A 12,958-nucleotide genomic window follows, 5' to 3' on the forward strand; every position below is an offset into this window, starting at 1 on the left:
TCACATTTCAGTTATTTATTTGCCACAAATTGATTGACGCCTAGATCTCTAAATCCTCCCTTGATAATTCGATACCCAAGCCAACTCTTAACCTTCCGGTTCTTGACATAAACTAGGAGAACTTCCGTAAACTGAAAACCATTATTAAATAAAAAGTGTACAAACTTAACCCACAAATAAGCAGCAACTAAACACTACACATACTTGGAGCTTCTCTTGGTTTGATTCTTCACCATAATCTGATGATCTGTTCTGGGTTTAAAATATGTCATCTGGAGGCCTTCCGGTTCATCTTGACCTCCGGTGGACCATTGTTCGTATAAATCCGGTCTGTAGCCAGTCGGATCGTCCCACGCTTTTCTACAGTTCTTTTCGATCCATTCTTCCTGTGCTGGCGATGGAATCCATAGAATATCCTGAATTTCTCCAGAAGCGTTTTGTCCTCTGATTAGTTTCATAATGCTTGAGTCACTTCCAGACTCTTGTTTCATCTACGTTTGGTTTTTTAGTTACATGAGTAACTGTTGTAAAAACTCAATACTTTTACCTTGTCAAGGCTGGGAGAAACTGAGTTACTGTTGGCTTTGAGGTTGGAAGAAGATTTTTTGTAAGCGTAAATTGTTTTGACTTTGGGATTGTAGTAGGAGTCTGTCAGGTCGTAGCATCTACTGGGAATTTTTCTAGGTGGTAGTGGCTCATTGGTCAAATATTCTTGACCTGGAGGATTAAAGTCGTTGGCCATTTCGATTTGAAATCTCCGGTCAGGCATTTCGCAGTAATTTTTGCTCATTATGTCACCATCTACAAATTCACATTTAAAATTAGCATTCATTATAGGAGCTCAGTGAAGTAAAGCTACTTTTTGAAACAAAATGACTGGACTGTTCAAGCTTTCCATTTCTCCACAATCCCTCCACCCTTTGCCCATTCGGATAGATTAAAGTTCCACTGCCATGAAACTCTCCCTGTTTATTAAAGGATCCATCGTAAATCACTCCATGAGGAAATTTGTAGATTCCTTTACAAAGTCACCATTAAGTGAGGTTAATGTTTATGGGTTGACATATTAACCTTTTCCAGCTATGCCCATATTGCTCCATTGCCCTAGGTAGCTGCTACCAGTGCAAAATTTTTTTAAGGGTTCTTTACGGTAAAGTCCATCTCTGGATATAAAGAAGCACAGTCCTTGGTCGTCGTAACAGTCTTGAACCTATTAAAAATGAAGATATCATGATATTGACATTTTTTTTCTCAATAATGATTTAGTAGTTTTTTTTAAATTAAAACTTTCATATAGAGGAAGTTTTATTCATCTATGTTTGTTTAACATTTTCGAGTTTTCTCTGTAGATCTAGATAGCCGAAAACGTTATTTTTTTAACTTCTTCAACTCCTTTAGTAAAATTTGAATTTATATTAACTTTTCATTTCATTTTTTGTCCCTTAATTTTCTTCAAAACTCTATAGTTTTGTTTTTGCATCTTAAACACCCTCCACTATCTTCTAACCCTTATTTTCTAGATTGTCTGCCTACTTTTTGTTCTTAAACATTGAGATTCAAATAATTCAGGAAAAAATTCACGTATCACATATAATACAAAGATCACACCTTAAAAAATTGCTAAATTCGATTTCTGATGAACAAATCCAACCAATTTTTGTTTTTTTTTTTTAGTTTTTCCATAGTGTCTAAAATTAAAAAATTTGGTAAAAAATAAAATTTTCTCTATAATACAAGATTCCATTTTTAATCTTAAAAAAATGAAAAATTAAATTAAATTTTAAAAATCAAAATACTCACGCTACAAACTGAACCTTAAAAAGAGTCACGTGACTTTAAAAATACCAGTTTAAACTGAGAAACGGTCACGTGACCATTAAAATAATATTTTAACATTTAAAACAGTCACGTGATCTTCAAAATTCCGTTTTGACGTTAAAAAAGAGCAACTAGACCGCTAAAACTGAATTTGATGATTAAAAATCGTCAGGTGACTTTAAAAATACCAGTTTAAACTGAGAAACGGTCACGTGACCATTAAAATAATATTTTAACATTTAAAACAGTCACGTGATCTTCAAGATTCCGTCTTGACGTTAAAAAAGAGCAACTAGACCGCTAAAACTGAATTTGATGATTAAAAATCGTCACGTGACCTTAAAAATACCAGTTTAAACTGAGAAACGGTCACGTGACCATTAAAATAATATTTTAACATTTAAAACAGTCACGTGATCTTCAAGATTCCGTCTTGACGTTAAAAAAGAGCAACTAGACCGCTAAAACTGAATTTGATGATTAAAAATCGTCAGGTGACTTTAAAAATATCAGTTTAAACTGAGAAACGGTCACGTGACCATTAAAATAATATTTTAACATTTAAAACAGTCACGTGATCTTCAAGATTCCGTCTTGACGTTAAAAAAGAGCAACTAGACCGCTAAAACTGAATTTGATGATTAAAAATCGTCAGGTGACTTTAAAAATATCAGTTTAAACTGAGAAACGGTCACGTGACCATTAAAATAATATTTTAACATTTAAAACAGTCACGTGATCTTCAAGATTCCGTCTTGACGTTAAAAAAGAGCAACTAGACCGCTAAAACTGAATTTGATGATTAAAAATCGTCAGGTGACTTTAAAAATATCAGTTTAAACTGAGAAACGGTCACGTGACCATTAAAATAATATTTTAACATTTAAAACAGTCACGTGATCTTCAAGATTCCGTCTTGACGTTAAAAAAGAGCAACTAGACCGCTAAAACTGAATTTGATGATTAAAAATCGTCACGTGACCTTAAAAATACCAGTTTAAACTGAGAAACGGTCACGTGACCATTAAAATAATATTTTAACATTTAAAACAGTCACGTGATCTTCAAGATTCCGTCTTGACGTTAAAAAAGAGCAACTAGACCGCTAAAACTGAATTTGATGATTAAAAATCGTCAGGTGACTTTAAAAATATCAGTTTAAACTGAGAAACGGTCACGTGACCATTAAAATAATATTTTAACATTTAAAACAGTCACGTGATCTTCAAGATCCGTTTTGGCGTTAAAAAAACAGTAACGTGACCTTTAAAAATAAATTTGGTAATCGAAAATAGTCACGCCATTGTTTCTACCTTAAAAGAAGTCACGTGACGTTAAAAAGACATCTCAGAAATTTCTAAGTAGTCACTTGACCATTCAATTAATATTTTGACATTCAGGATACGTTCTGATGTTAAAAAAAAGTCACGTCATATTTAACATTAAATTGGATGATTGAAAATGGACACGTGACCGTTTTTACCTTAAAACCTGACAGGTGACTTTAAAAAAACATTAGTTTAAACTTAGAAATGGTCACGTGACCATTCAAATAATATTTTGACTTAATGAATTTATAGTAAATTGGTGTTTTTTCACTTTACACCACTTCTAAATATTTGCTACCCCTTAATCCGGCACTGCCTTAGACGTATATGAAGATCTGAACAGACAATCATTAAAAGTTGTTCAAATTTAAACTAAAATGAATTTAATTATTATTATTATTATTTTAAAATATCTTAGAAATAATGCCCTAGGGTGTTATTTTTTTTGTAATGCCCTCTGACCATTTTTTAAATAAATACATATTTACAGAATGAAAGACTGAATGACATTAAACATTGAAGACATCACAGGCATTATAGCAAATAATTCCCTCGGTTGATATAGATCCCCTATCGACCTCATGCATTATTGTCTTTATAATGCCCTTGATATCTTAATTACTATTAATTTAGTGTAAGGTTTGAGTATAACATACCATGCAATAAACATTATTTAACTTGAATGTGAGTGTATTGAATTATTCTTAATTTAAAGGCATAACTTCCAGATACTTTCCGAAACTAACCTTAACCGATTTCAAGTTGGAGAGTTGTCTGGAACGAAATTCATACGTGGAAACACTTGGCTCCTGCAGCTCTTGGGGCAGAAAACTAGATCGATGGTACTGACTGAAATCGATGTGTACGGTGACTGGACTCGTCATTATATCAGGGTGAGTTCCACTTTTTTGACTGTATTGTAACGCTGTAATTCACCGTTAAAAAAAATCATACAGAAACACAACAAAAAAATGATTAAAAAAAAGGAGTATGACATGAATAGTTTGTCAGTTATCAACATGTTTCTTGACAAGACCAGTTGGTTTAGGTTAAAATAATGGATAAGTAGTTGCCTAATTAATAAGAAAATGATCTATTATAAATTATGTATTTCCTTGTGGGAAACGACAATGGTAAAGGCCGAAATCGACAAATTAAAGGTCGAATAATGTTGGGAAATTAGAAAACAATGGTCGTGAGTCTACCGGTATGGTAGTTAGCATAGATAGCGCGGTCTGCCGATGGCCGCCTTTAATAAAACGACGATCTTTAATTCTCCCTTGGGCCCGAAAGAAATCCACCTCTTTATCTGATGTTATGTGCTCTACATTCCGTACGTTCCTCGGGCACGAACATTTTTATCGTGTGTATTAGCCAGCCGCAGATGGCCGAGAAGGAACACAATGCCGCGAACAACAACTGGCGCAATTGATACGAGAAATAATAGGAAAATGGTCGATACTGTTATTGCAGAAGGAACTGGATGCACGCACGTGCATATCTATAATTATAAATCTTAGACGAGGGTCATTTATTTTAATGTCCCTCACCCAACTTTTACTACTTCTCCTCCCTGTCTCCTACACAAAAAAGAGCGAGAAAGAGAAGCGTGAAAAAATAAATTTCCTTCTAATGGTTTATAGAAATCGTTGAGATAAGCGCGAGCCACAATAAGCCTCGATTCCGATCTGTGCCATACAAATGCTATACAAATCCAAACTAATGGCGAACGGTGTTAAAACGCCACGGAAATAATTTTTGTCAATCGAGATTTAATGTTATTTCTCGTCTTATTAAAAGCACCCTTTGATGCATGAAAGGAAATTATCATAGCAGTCGATTTTCAGATCGATAGCATTCATGGATCTACTTAAACGATTGCTCAAAGTAGCATTTAATAGTAGGAATGAGTTGAAAGTATCGATACGTACAACTAAAGAGCCTATACTAGTTAATGCCAAGTTTTTCCTCTAATTATCCGAGAAGTTCTTGGTGTAGGAAGTTTAGCACCGAAAACGAGTAGAATCATAAGTTAGTGTATTTTGGTCAAGTGGCTCTGTTCATCAATATTCTGGCATCAATATCAAAATCAACACTTTGACTTCTTTACGGAGTTGTCTAAGCATTGGACTAGAAGCTCATCCATTGCTACACTATCATCTGTCCATAGAAATTGCCAATTCACTGAAACTCTTCCTACACGTAAAAGTAGATTAGATGATGAGGTAAAAAGGCAGGAAGAAAAGTCAAACTTTGGTTCTGTGGACAAGCTCTTTGGATACAAACACTCGACTAGCTCAGGAGGTTCAAAGCGCCACCCACTATGAAGAGAGCAAGAATTACCAGATGTTCTGATAGTCTTCTGGTATATGGACAAAGGATAATCACTAGAAAGATATACAGGATGGTCCAGTTTTAAATGTCAATAATTCACCATTCGATAGCCCATCAAAAAATAAGTTAACATACATAGATGTAAATTTCCTGAAAAATGCTTCCCAAGGAAAAAATACAGTCCATAAAAGTTTAAAAAATCGGTTTCTTGTCACAACTGTCAGACCGCTGGAGCAATATTTTAATCAAATTTATAACAAATATATGTGCAATTAATACTCATTATGTGATGTTAATGACGTTTGTCGAAACTGTCCAGTGATGCAAATACAGAAAGATGGTTTCCATTTTTCTGCTTTATTCTCTACGTCACTGTATATTTTTCAAAAATATTTTTTTACTTTACTGGTTCAATTTGACAAAATAAGTATCTCTTATAAAATTCTGATTTAAAACTGTGTTTACGAGATAACTGAGTTATTACGTTCAAAACAAACCCAACCCAACTTAAAAGTTTTCTTGAAAACAGTGAAAATTCACTTAAGAAGCTTAAAAAACGTCTTTGTAGATAGTTTTCATAGTTTTCAGACAAATTGAAAGACTTTAGTTTTGAAAATTGACTTAGAAACCAGAAAATTTACTTTGAAACGGTGAAAATTGACTTGAGAGGCTTAAAAATTGTCTTTGTAACCAGTTTTCACAGTTTTCAGACAAATTGAAAGACTTTAGCCTTGACAATTGACTTGGAAACTGTGAAAATTGACTTTAGAGGCTTAAAAACTGTCTTTGTAGTCAGTCGTTATAGTTTTCAGATAAGTTGAAAAACTTTAGTAGTGAAAATTGACTTGTAGCCATGAAAAACTACTTTATCTAGAATTTTTGACTACAAATTCACACATTTCAATCTTGAAAATTGACTTGGACACCAAAAAGTGACTCTGTACCAATGAAAAGTGACATAAAAAGCTTAAAATTTGCACTTAAAGCAAGTTTTCATAATTTGAAAATACATTTCAATATTTTAGTATTGAAAATAGTCTTAAATACAGGATATTGACATTAGATTCATGAAAATTGACTTGAAGACTAACTTTTCAAGTTTTCTTACTTTGCTTTTTATTTTCTTAGAATTCTGGACTATTTTTAGGACTTTAAAACTGCTTTCAGCTTGGAAAATCAAATACCTATTAGGGTTATCTTCACCAAGTTTTTGACATAGCAGACTTAAAAAACTATTTTTACATTTTTTATAGGCTTAAATTTGCCATTACACGCTTTGTCAGTATTAAATTGACTTCTAGACGCTTCACTGTGATTTGAGACTGAAAAACCGAATTTTAAGCTATTTTTTATAGTAAAAGTTATGTTTCAGACTCTTCATTGATGAAAGTAAACAATTTTGGCATTAAATGCTACGATATTAGTCATGAACGCTAATTTTTAGAATTAAATTAGTCCGGAAATTCGGACTGTTGCCAGTGTTTAATTGAATAAAAAAAAAGTTTGAATTGAATAATCAGTTTTACACTACCTATAGTCAAAAAAATTGAACGGCAGGAAACATTAGTCCAAAAATCCTGTTTTTTGACTATTGAATATTTAGTGTCAAAAATGAACTCGTAAACCTCACAGATGACCATATTTGAATACTTTTGAACCATTTTAAAGTAAAAAACACAATAACCCAAGTAGACATTTTTGTCAATTTTGAATAACATCACAGACAAGCTAATATATAACAGTGGAGGTTTGTGTTCTTCAGGAAAATGACATAATGCATGTCAACTTATATTTTGATGGGCTATCATTGGTGAATTATTGACATTTAAAACTGGACCACCCTGTAGATACTGTTAACAAAGCTGCTGTGTAATAGACGTGAGCTAATTATATGACAAGCGAGCAAATCAGTTTCCCTGGCTGGAGTATGGAAGTTACAGATGTTGTTCTGCTGGGAGTTCAAAACTTTAGTTGTTTCAGCTTCTCCTAGGAGTATGGAACCATGGTGTTTAGCCCTAGCCAGGGACGCTTTAGAAAGCAAAGAAATAAATAAGATCCTTCCATGGCTTCGTTTTGGTGAAGAAGGAAGGATCTTAGAGGGAAAGAGAAGTTTTTTTAAAAAATGTTTCGACAAATCTAGTAATGTCACTAGGCATTTTAAATGTTCCTAGTTGTGTACTTAAAGATGCAATGTTGTCAGCGATAAACATGGTGCAAACAAATTTTATGTTAGGCTAACCTAAAGACTAGGGAAACCCTAGTAAAGTATTACTTAATGATATTTCTGTGCAAACCGACAAAAATTGTTAACTTTCTGGTTTTTGTTGTTTTTTTGAGAAAAACTTCGATAGCCTTTTTCCGGTTGGTCCCGGATTTAAATTCGGGGACTTTCTAATAGTTGGATGAACCAAAGTTTTGCCTGTTAATTTGATTTTACCATTTTTATTATTTCATCTTATTTAAAGCTTATTTTTTGTAACAATAACTGAAGATTGTGAGGATTAGATAGCTTAAGAGGGTTCGGGCAACACTTGCTTTTATCGGTTCGTATCCTGGTGAAATCAGACAATTTTCCAACAGCTGGCAACAGCGTTCTTTGGCCGTCCCGCGGCCTTATCTCATTATCCGATCTTAACTACCTTCCCACATTTGAACATGTGTGTTATACACGTTACTTATTTGTACTTTGGATCTGATCTGTCCGGCTAAAAGCACCTAATAACGTGTCCTACCGTTTTTTTTTTACAAATTAGTCCAAATTACACTAAAACGAGACTCGTTTTAGTTTTATTTCGTAATTTTTGTGACCATTCTGTACATCCAAACCAACTATTCCTTTTGGTATCACTGGTTAAATTGATCTTATAAGAGAAACTTCACCAACCTGTCACAAAACTTATAGCGTTTAGATAAACCCACTAAAGTGATAGCTAAACATGGAACACCAGGTGGATGAAAATTGCACAATCTTTGGGCGTTTGCGAGCAGGTTCCACGACCTCCAGCAGGACCCGAGAGTGGTTCAGGTTGTGTATACGTAATGCAATCCACCGGCAGCGGTCGTTTTTCATGTTACTCCCGTGTAATATTAATTTATACCGCCCGTAATACCCAGTTTTCTTGGGCTTTAAACCCATTCGTTGCGGTACCAGCGATTTTTCACCAAGTAGCGCCCATTTAAGTCGGTAATTATCCTATCCGGCACAATAAACGGCGCGTTGACTAATGGCCGCTGTCTAAGAAAATTGCGGCCGTTTTGTGAAACGATTAATATTGATTTGTGTGTTGTTGTTCTGGCTAAAGTTCAACGTATACAACTTTTAAATAAATAATACTGCAAGTAATTATATTTTATTAATTTTTCTTTGGCCTCGTTTTCGGATCCGCCCCTGGTTTGAAAAATAGACCGGTCCTCGCTCTTTGTCTACCCGGTGCCAAGTTACGGCTTCATTATAACGTCGGTCAAAAGTTACGGAATTACAAAAACAATCTGTCACTCCAGTTCTTTGCCGCTGAGATCGGAACGATAAGGTCGGAATTCTGGGCATTTCAGATCCGTTCTGTTCCTGGTGTCATTAGAAGAAAAGAAAAAAAAACAACGATTAATATACAAGATACTAGTACTAGTCAATCGGGACGAGATTGATCAAATTGTTATGCAGGCTTGAATGCTTCTGTAAGACACGCGAGGGTACCATCATTCTGCCCATGTAGGTTACAAAATAGATGAAATAAACCAAATACTATCATTTACTGGTTTAGTATACAGTTTTGTGACCCTGTAGTTTAATACAGTCTCTAAATTATTCTCTCAGAAACATATTCTACTTCGCAAACAAGATAGTATATTTTGAACAAAGTTATATAAAAAATTTCTCTCAGTTTGCCAAAAATGTATAAGCCAAGTGCACCACTGATATTCATTGTCAATGCTAAGCAAGTACTACGTATAAAGTTACTAATACCTTTGTTTCCCCGACACTTCCAAGTCGATTTTAAGTAAAACTTAAACTAAGTTGAGGTTTAAATATGACAGATCAGGTACAAATTACCACAGTCTAAATTAAACTTACTTAGCTAGGGAAACAGACAATAAGTACCTCACAAACCTCTTCCAACCAAAAACAGAGAAGTCAGACGTTCTGGTGACTTTTGATGTTGTTACGTAACAAAATTTGGGTCATGTTTGGTCCCATTGACAAAACGTGTTTTTTGGGTTTCTTGGATCCCAAATAGTGGGAAACGGCCACTGAGAGTTCTTGGACAATTAGAATAAGTTCAGGAAAATTGCACTTTCTGAGTTTTTGTCAAAATTTGCCCTATATTTTAGCAATGAGTAGAAATTTGCGGTGTTTTTGTCAATGTGAGTGTAGGATGGTTAGGGGACTTCAAAAGAAGCCAACCCACGATTTTAGTTGGGTTACCTAACCCATAATCTACTTAAAATAAGCCTTTTTAACCAATTTTTTAACATCTTTTGATCGGGCTTGGATAAAAGGACGAAAGAAGATCCATATTAAATACAAGGAATTGCACAACATTAATGGGCTTGGCTAAAATATCGTAAATTTAGCTAAAAACGTAGACTTTTACGATGTTTACCGATTTTAGTTGTAACAAAATTTGATGTTGCCTATTTTCAATAACTATTAGTTTACATCAACAGAAGGAGAAATAAGAAATAAAAAATAAAGAAATTGCCCAACAGTACTAATAATATTACATAATCAAAAATTTGCAATTTTCTTGTAGATTTTACGTTTGCTGAGTGTTATTCATTAATCTTAATTTTTTTTACTGTTGCAAAATTGGCAACATTGCCATTTTATATAACAAGTAGTTTGAGATATTCTAGACAAGCCCATTGGTGTCGGGCAATTTTTTCTTATTTACTATGGAACTTCCTCCGCCCTTTTTGCCAGGTCCGGTCAAAAAATTAAATTATTAAATTATCTTGAAAAAATCTCCAAAAAACGCTTATAATGGGTTAAAATTGGCCTAAAATGCACTAATTTAAGTAACTTATTTATGGCTGAGGCAATCCTACGAAAATCTTGGATTAGCTTCTTTTAAGATCTCTTGGCCCTCTTAGAACCTCAGATTGACCAAAACACCAAAAATTTCTTCTCCTCTCTAAAATATAGGACACATTTTTGTCAAAAACTTAAAAAGTGTAATTTTCTGATTATCCTGAGCTTATTCTAATTTTCCGAGAGCTTCCAATGGCCGCTTTCCACTATTTGGGAACCAATAGTGGAAACCAAGGAACTCAAAAAAGCACTTTGAGACCAAACATGATCCAAATTTTGTTACGTAGTGAATGATTCACCATAATCAAAACAGCTATATGGCAACAAATTAAATTTTCAACGATTTCAGACATTAGATAGATTAGATTAGATTTCAGACAGAACATTAGGTTGTATTTGCTGCTATTGTAATCGAGCTTTTTTGATTAGGAAAGTAAAAATTTATTAGGCAACACCGCTTCTAGTAATTCAGTTTCAGCATACGTGTGTGGTAAGTTTTACTGTTCAATAAAATCAATTGCGTTTATATGGAGTCCCATTTGTCCCGTTGTCATAATGGGCGTTTGGGGACTATCATGGGCTGTTAAAAGCTCGTTAAAAAGTCTTTTTTTTATAAATAATGTCTAGGCTTTACTCGAACTAAAATATCAATGTTAAAAATCATTGAAACACCTTGTATAATAAACATGCAATTCCACTTAATAATAATTGAGTCAACCCAGAAATGACAACCAACATCGATTTCCGGATATTTTTTTTTATACAGGGTGTCCCACGACGAAAGATATCGATTGATATTGGAAAAAGTATAAATAGGAGAGTTTTGAAAATTTGGCAGGATACTGATGTGGGCATGCCCAATCTAACTAAAATATTTTCAAGATGGTTGTTGCACTTTCGTTTATACCGGAAGTCGATCACAACTTTCTTATTTTAAATAGAACACCCTATATATTATTACATATTTGGATTCCTCACAAAATTCTGACCAACTTTTGTGTACAATGCCCTATGCCTATCTCTAGACGTTTTCGAAATATTTGATGTTTTTCCAAAAAAGTGACAGTTGCAACGCTCAATATATTTTTGTACTCTGTCAAAACCGTAATTCATTTTGCAATGAAACTTTGGGTTATTGTAAATAAATGATCGTTTTATTAAACTGAGGGTGCGTAATGAGTCATTTGTATACAGGGTCGTCAAAAAAAATCATAAACCTGCCACTAAAAAAAATAAAAAATTTCAAGTTTTTTAAATAGAAACCCACATTTTTTATGACGGAATCATTTTGAGCATTAAAAATTACTATACGTTTCAATTTACTTGCCTATACCTAAATCCAACCCATTTCGTTTTATTTGAGAATAAACATTTTTTATTATAAAAACTCCAGATTTCTTGAAAATTTCTCTCTCTAATTACGTGTGGATTTATGTCACACCAGTAGTGTGATTTATGTTTATTGGACATTCCATTTTTAGTGAATTTGGCCTCGTCGCTCTAAATAATATTATTCAAAATCAATTCTTCTCCATAGTGACTAGTCAGCAAAAACTCACTAAAAACCACTCTCTTCGGAAATTCAACCTCTTTTAAGTGTTGCACTAATTTAAATGAAAAAGGGTGAAATTTATGTTTCTTCAGGATCCTTTGAATTGAGCTTTAGGATATGCCTGATTCTACGGAAACTTGTCTTATTAACGAAGTTGGATTTGCAACAAAATTCTACATTTGTATTATTAAGGATTGGTTTTGTTTTAATAGCTTTTATCTTCACAGATCCCGTATTCTTAAAATTTTCAATTATTTGCTTGACAGCTTTTGGTGATGGCTTTGGTTTTTCTGGATAACGAGCGGCAAATACCTCACATGTTTTACTCACAACTATATCACATTCTCCGTAAATAATAAACAGATTTAAGTAATCTTGGTTTGAATAACGTAACCGCTACGGTATATTTGCAGTTGTCAAAACACTCAAAACTAGTGTTATTAACATGCCCTGCAGGTCTCCAATATCACCGTGTGTCAAAAGCATGACCAACTAGAATACCAGATAATTCCAACCGTGCAACATAATAAAAAAATGTTTATTCTCAAATAAAACGAAATGGGTTGGATTTAGGTATAGGCAAGTAAATTGAAATGTATAGTAATTTTGAATGCTCAAAATGATTCCGTCATAAAAAATGTGGGTTTCTATTTAAAAAACTTGAAATTTTTCATTTTTTTTTAGTGGCAAGTTTATGATTTTTTTTTGGCGACCCTGTATACAAATGAGTCATTATGCACCCTCAGTTTAATAAAACGATCCTTTATTTGCAATAACCCAAAGTTTCATTGCAAAATGAAATACGGTTTTAACATAGTACCAAAATATGTTGAGAATACGTTGCAACTGTCACTTTTTTGGAAAAACATCAAATATTTCGAAAACGGGTAGAGATAG

General features: G+C 33.6%; 1 protein-coding gene across 1 annotated transcript; it reads right to left on the reverse strand.

The window, feature by feature from the left end:
* On the reverse strand, positions 1-4,158 carry LOC145728152 (uncharacterized). The gene is made up of 6 exons (XM_081978183.1): positions 3,893-4,158; positions 1,072-1,210; positions 860-1,018; positions 548-801; positions 205-491; positions 1-131 (listed from the first exon to the last, which is right to left on the reverse strand). The coding sequence occupies exons 1-6, from the start codon at positions 4,028-4,030 to the stop codon at positions 113-115; spliced, it is 996 nt and encodes a 331-aa protein (XP_081834309.1). The 5' UTR covers positions 4,031-4,158; the 3' UTR covers positions 1-112.
* Positions 4,159-12,958: the final 8,800 nt, after the last annotated feature.

The sequence above is a fragment of the Ips typographus genome, linkage group LG1 (genome assembly GCF_016097725.1).
Source record: "Ips typographus isolate SLU linkage group LG1, UJ_Ityp_2.0, whole genome shotgun sequence".
In the NCBI taxonomy this organism is placed as follows: Eukaryota; Metazoa; Arthropoda; class Insecta; order Coleoptera; family Curculionidae; genus Ips; species Ips typographus.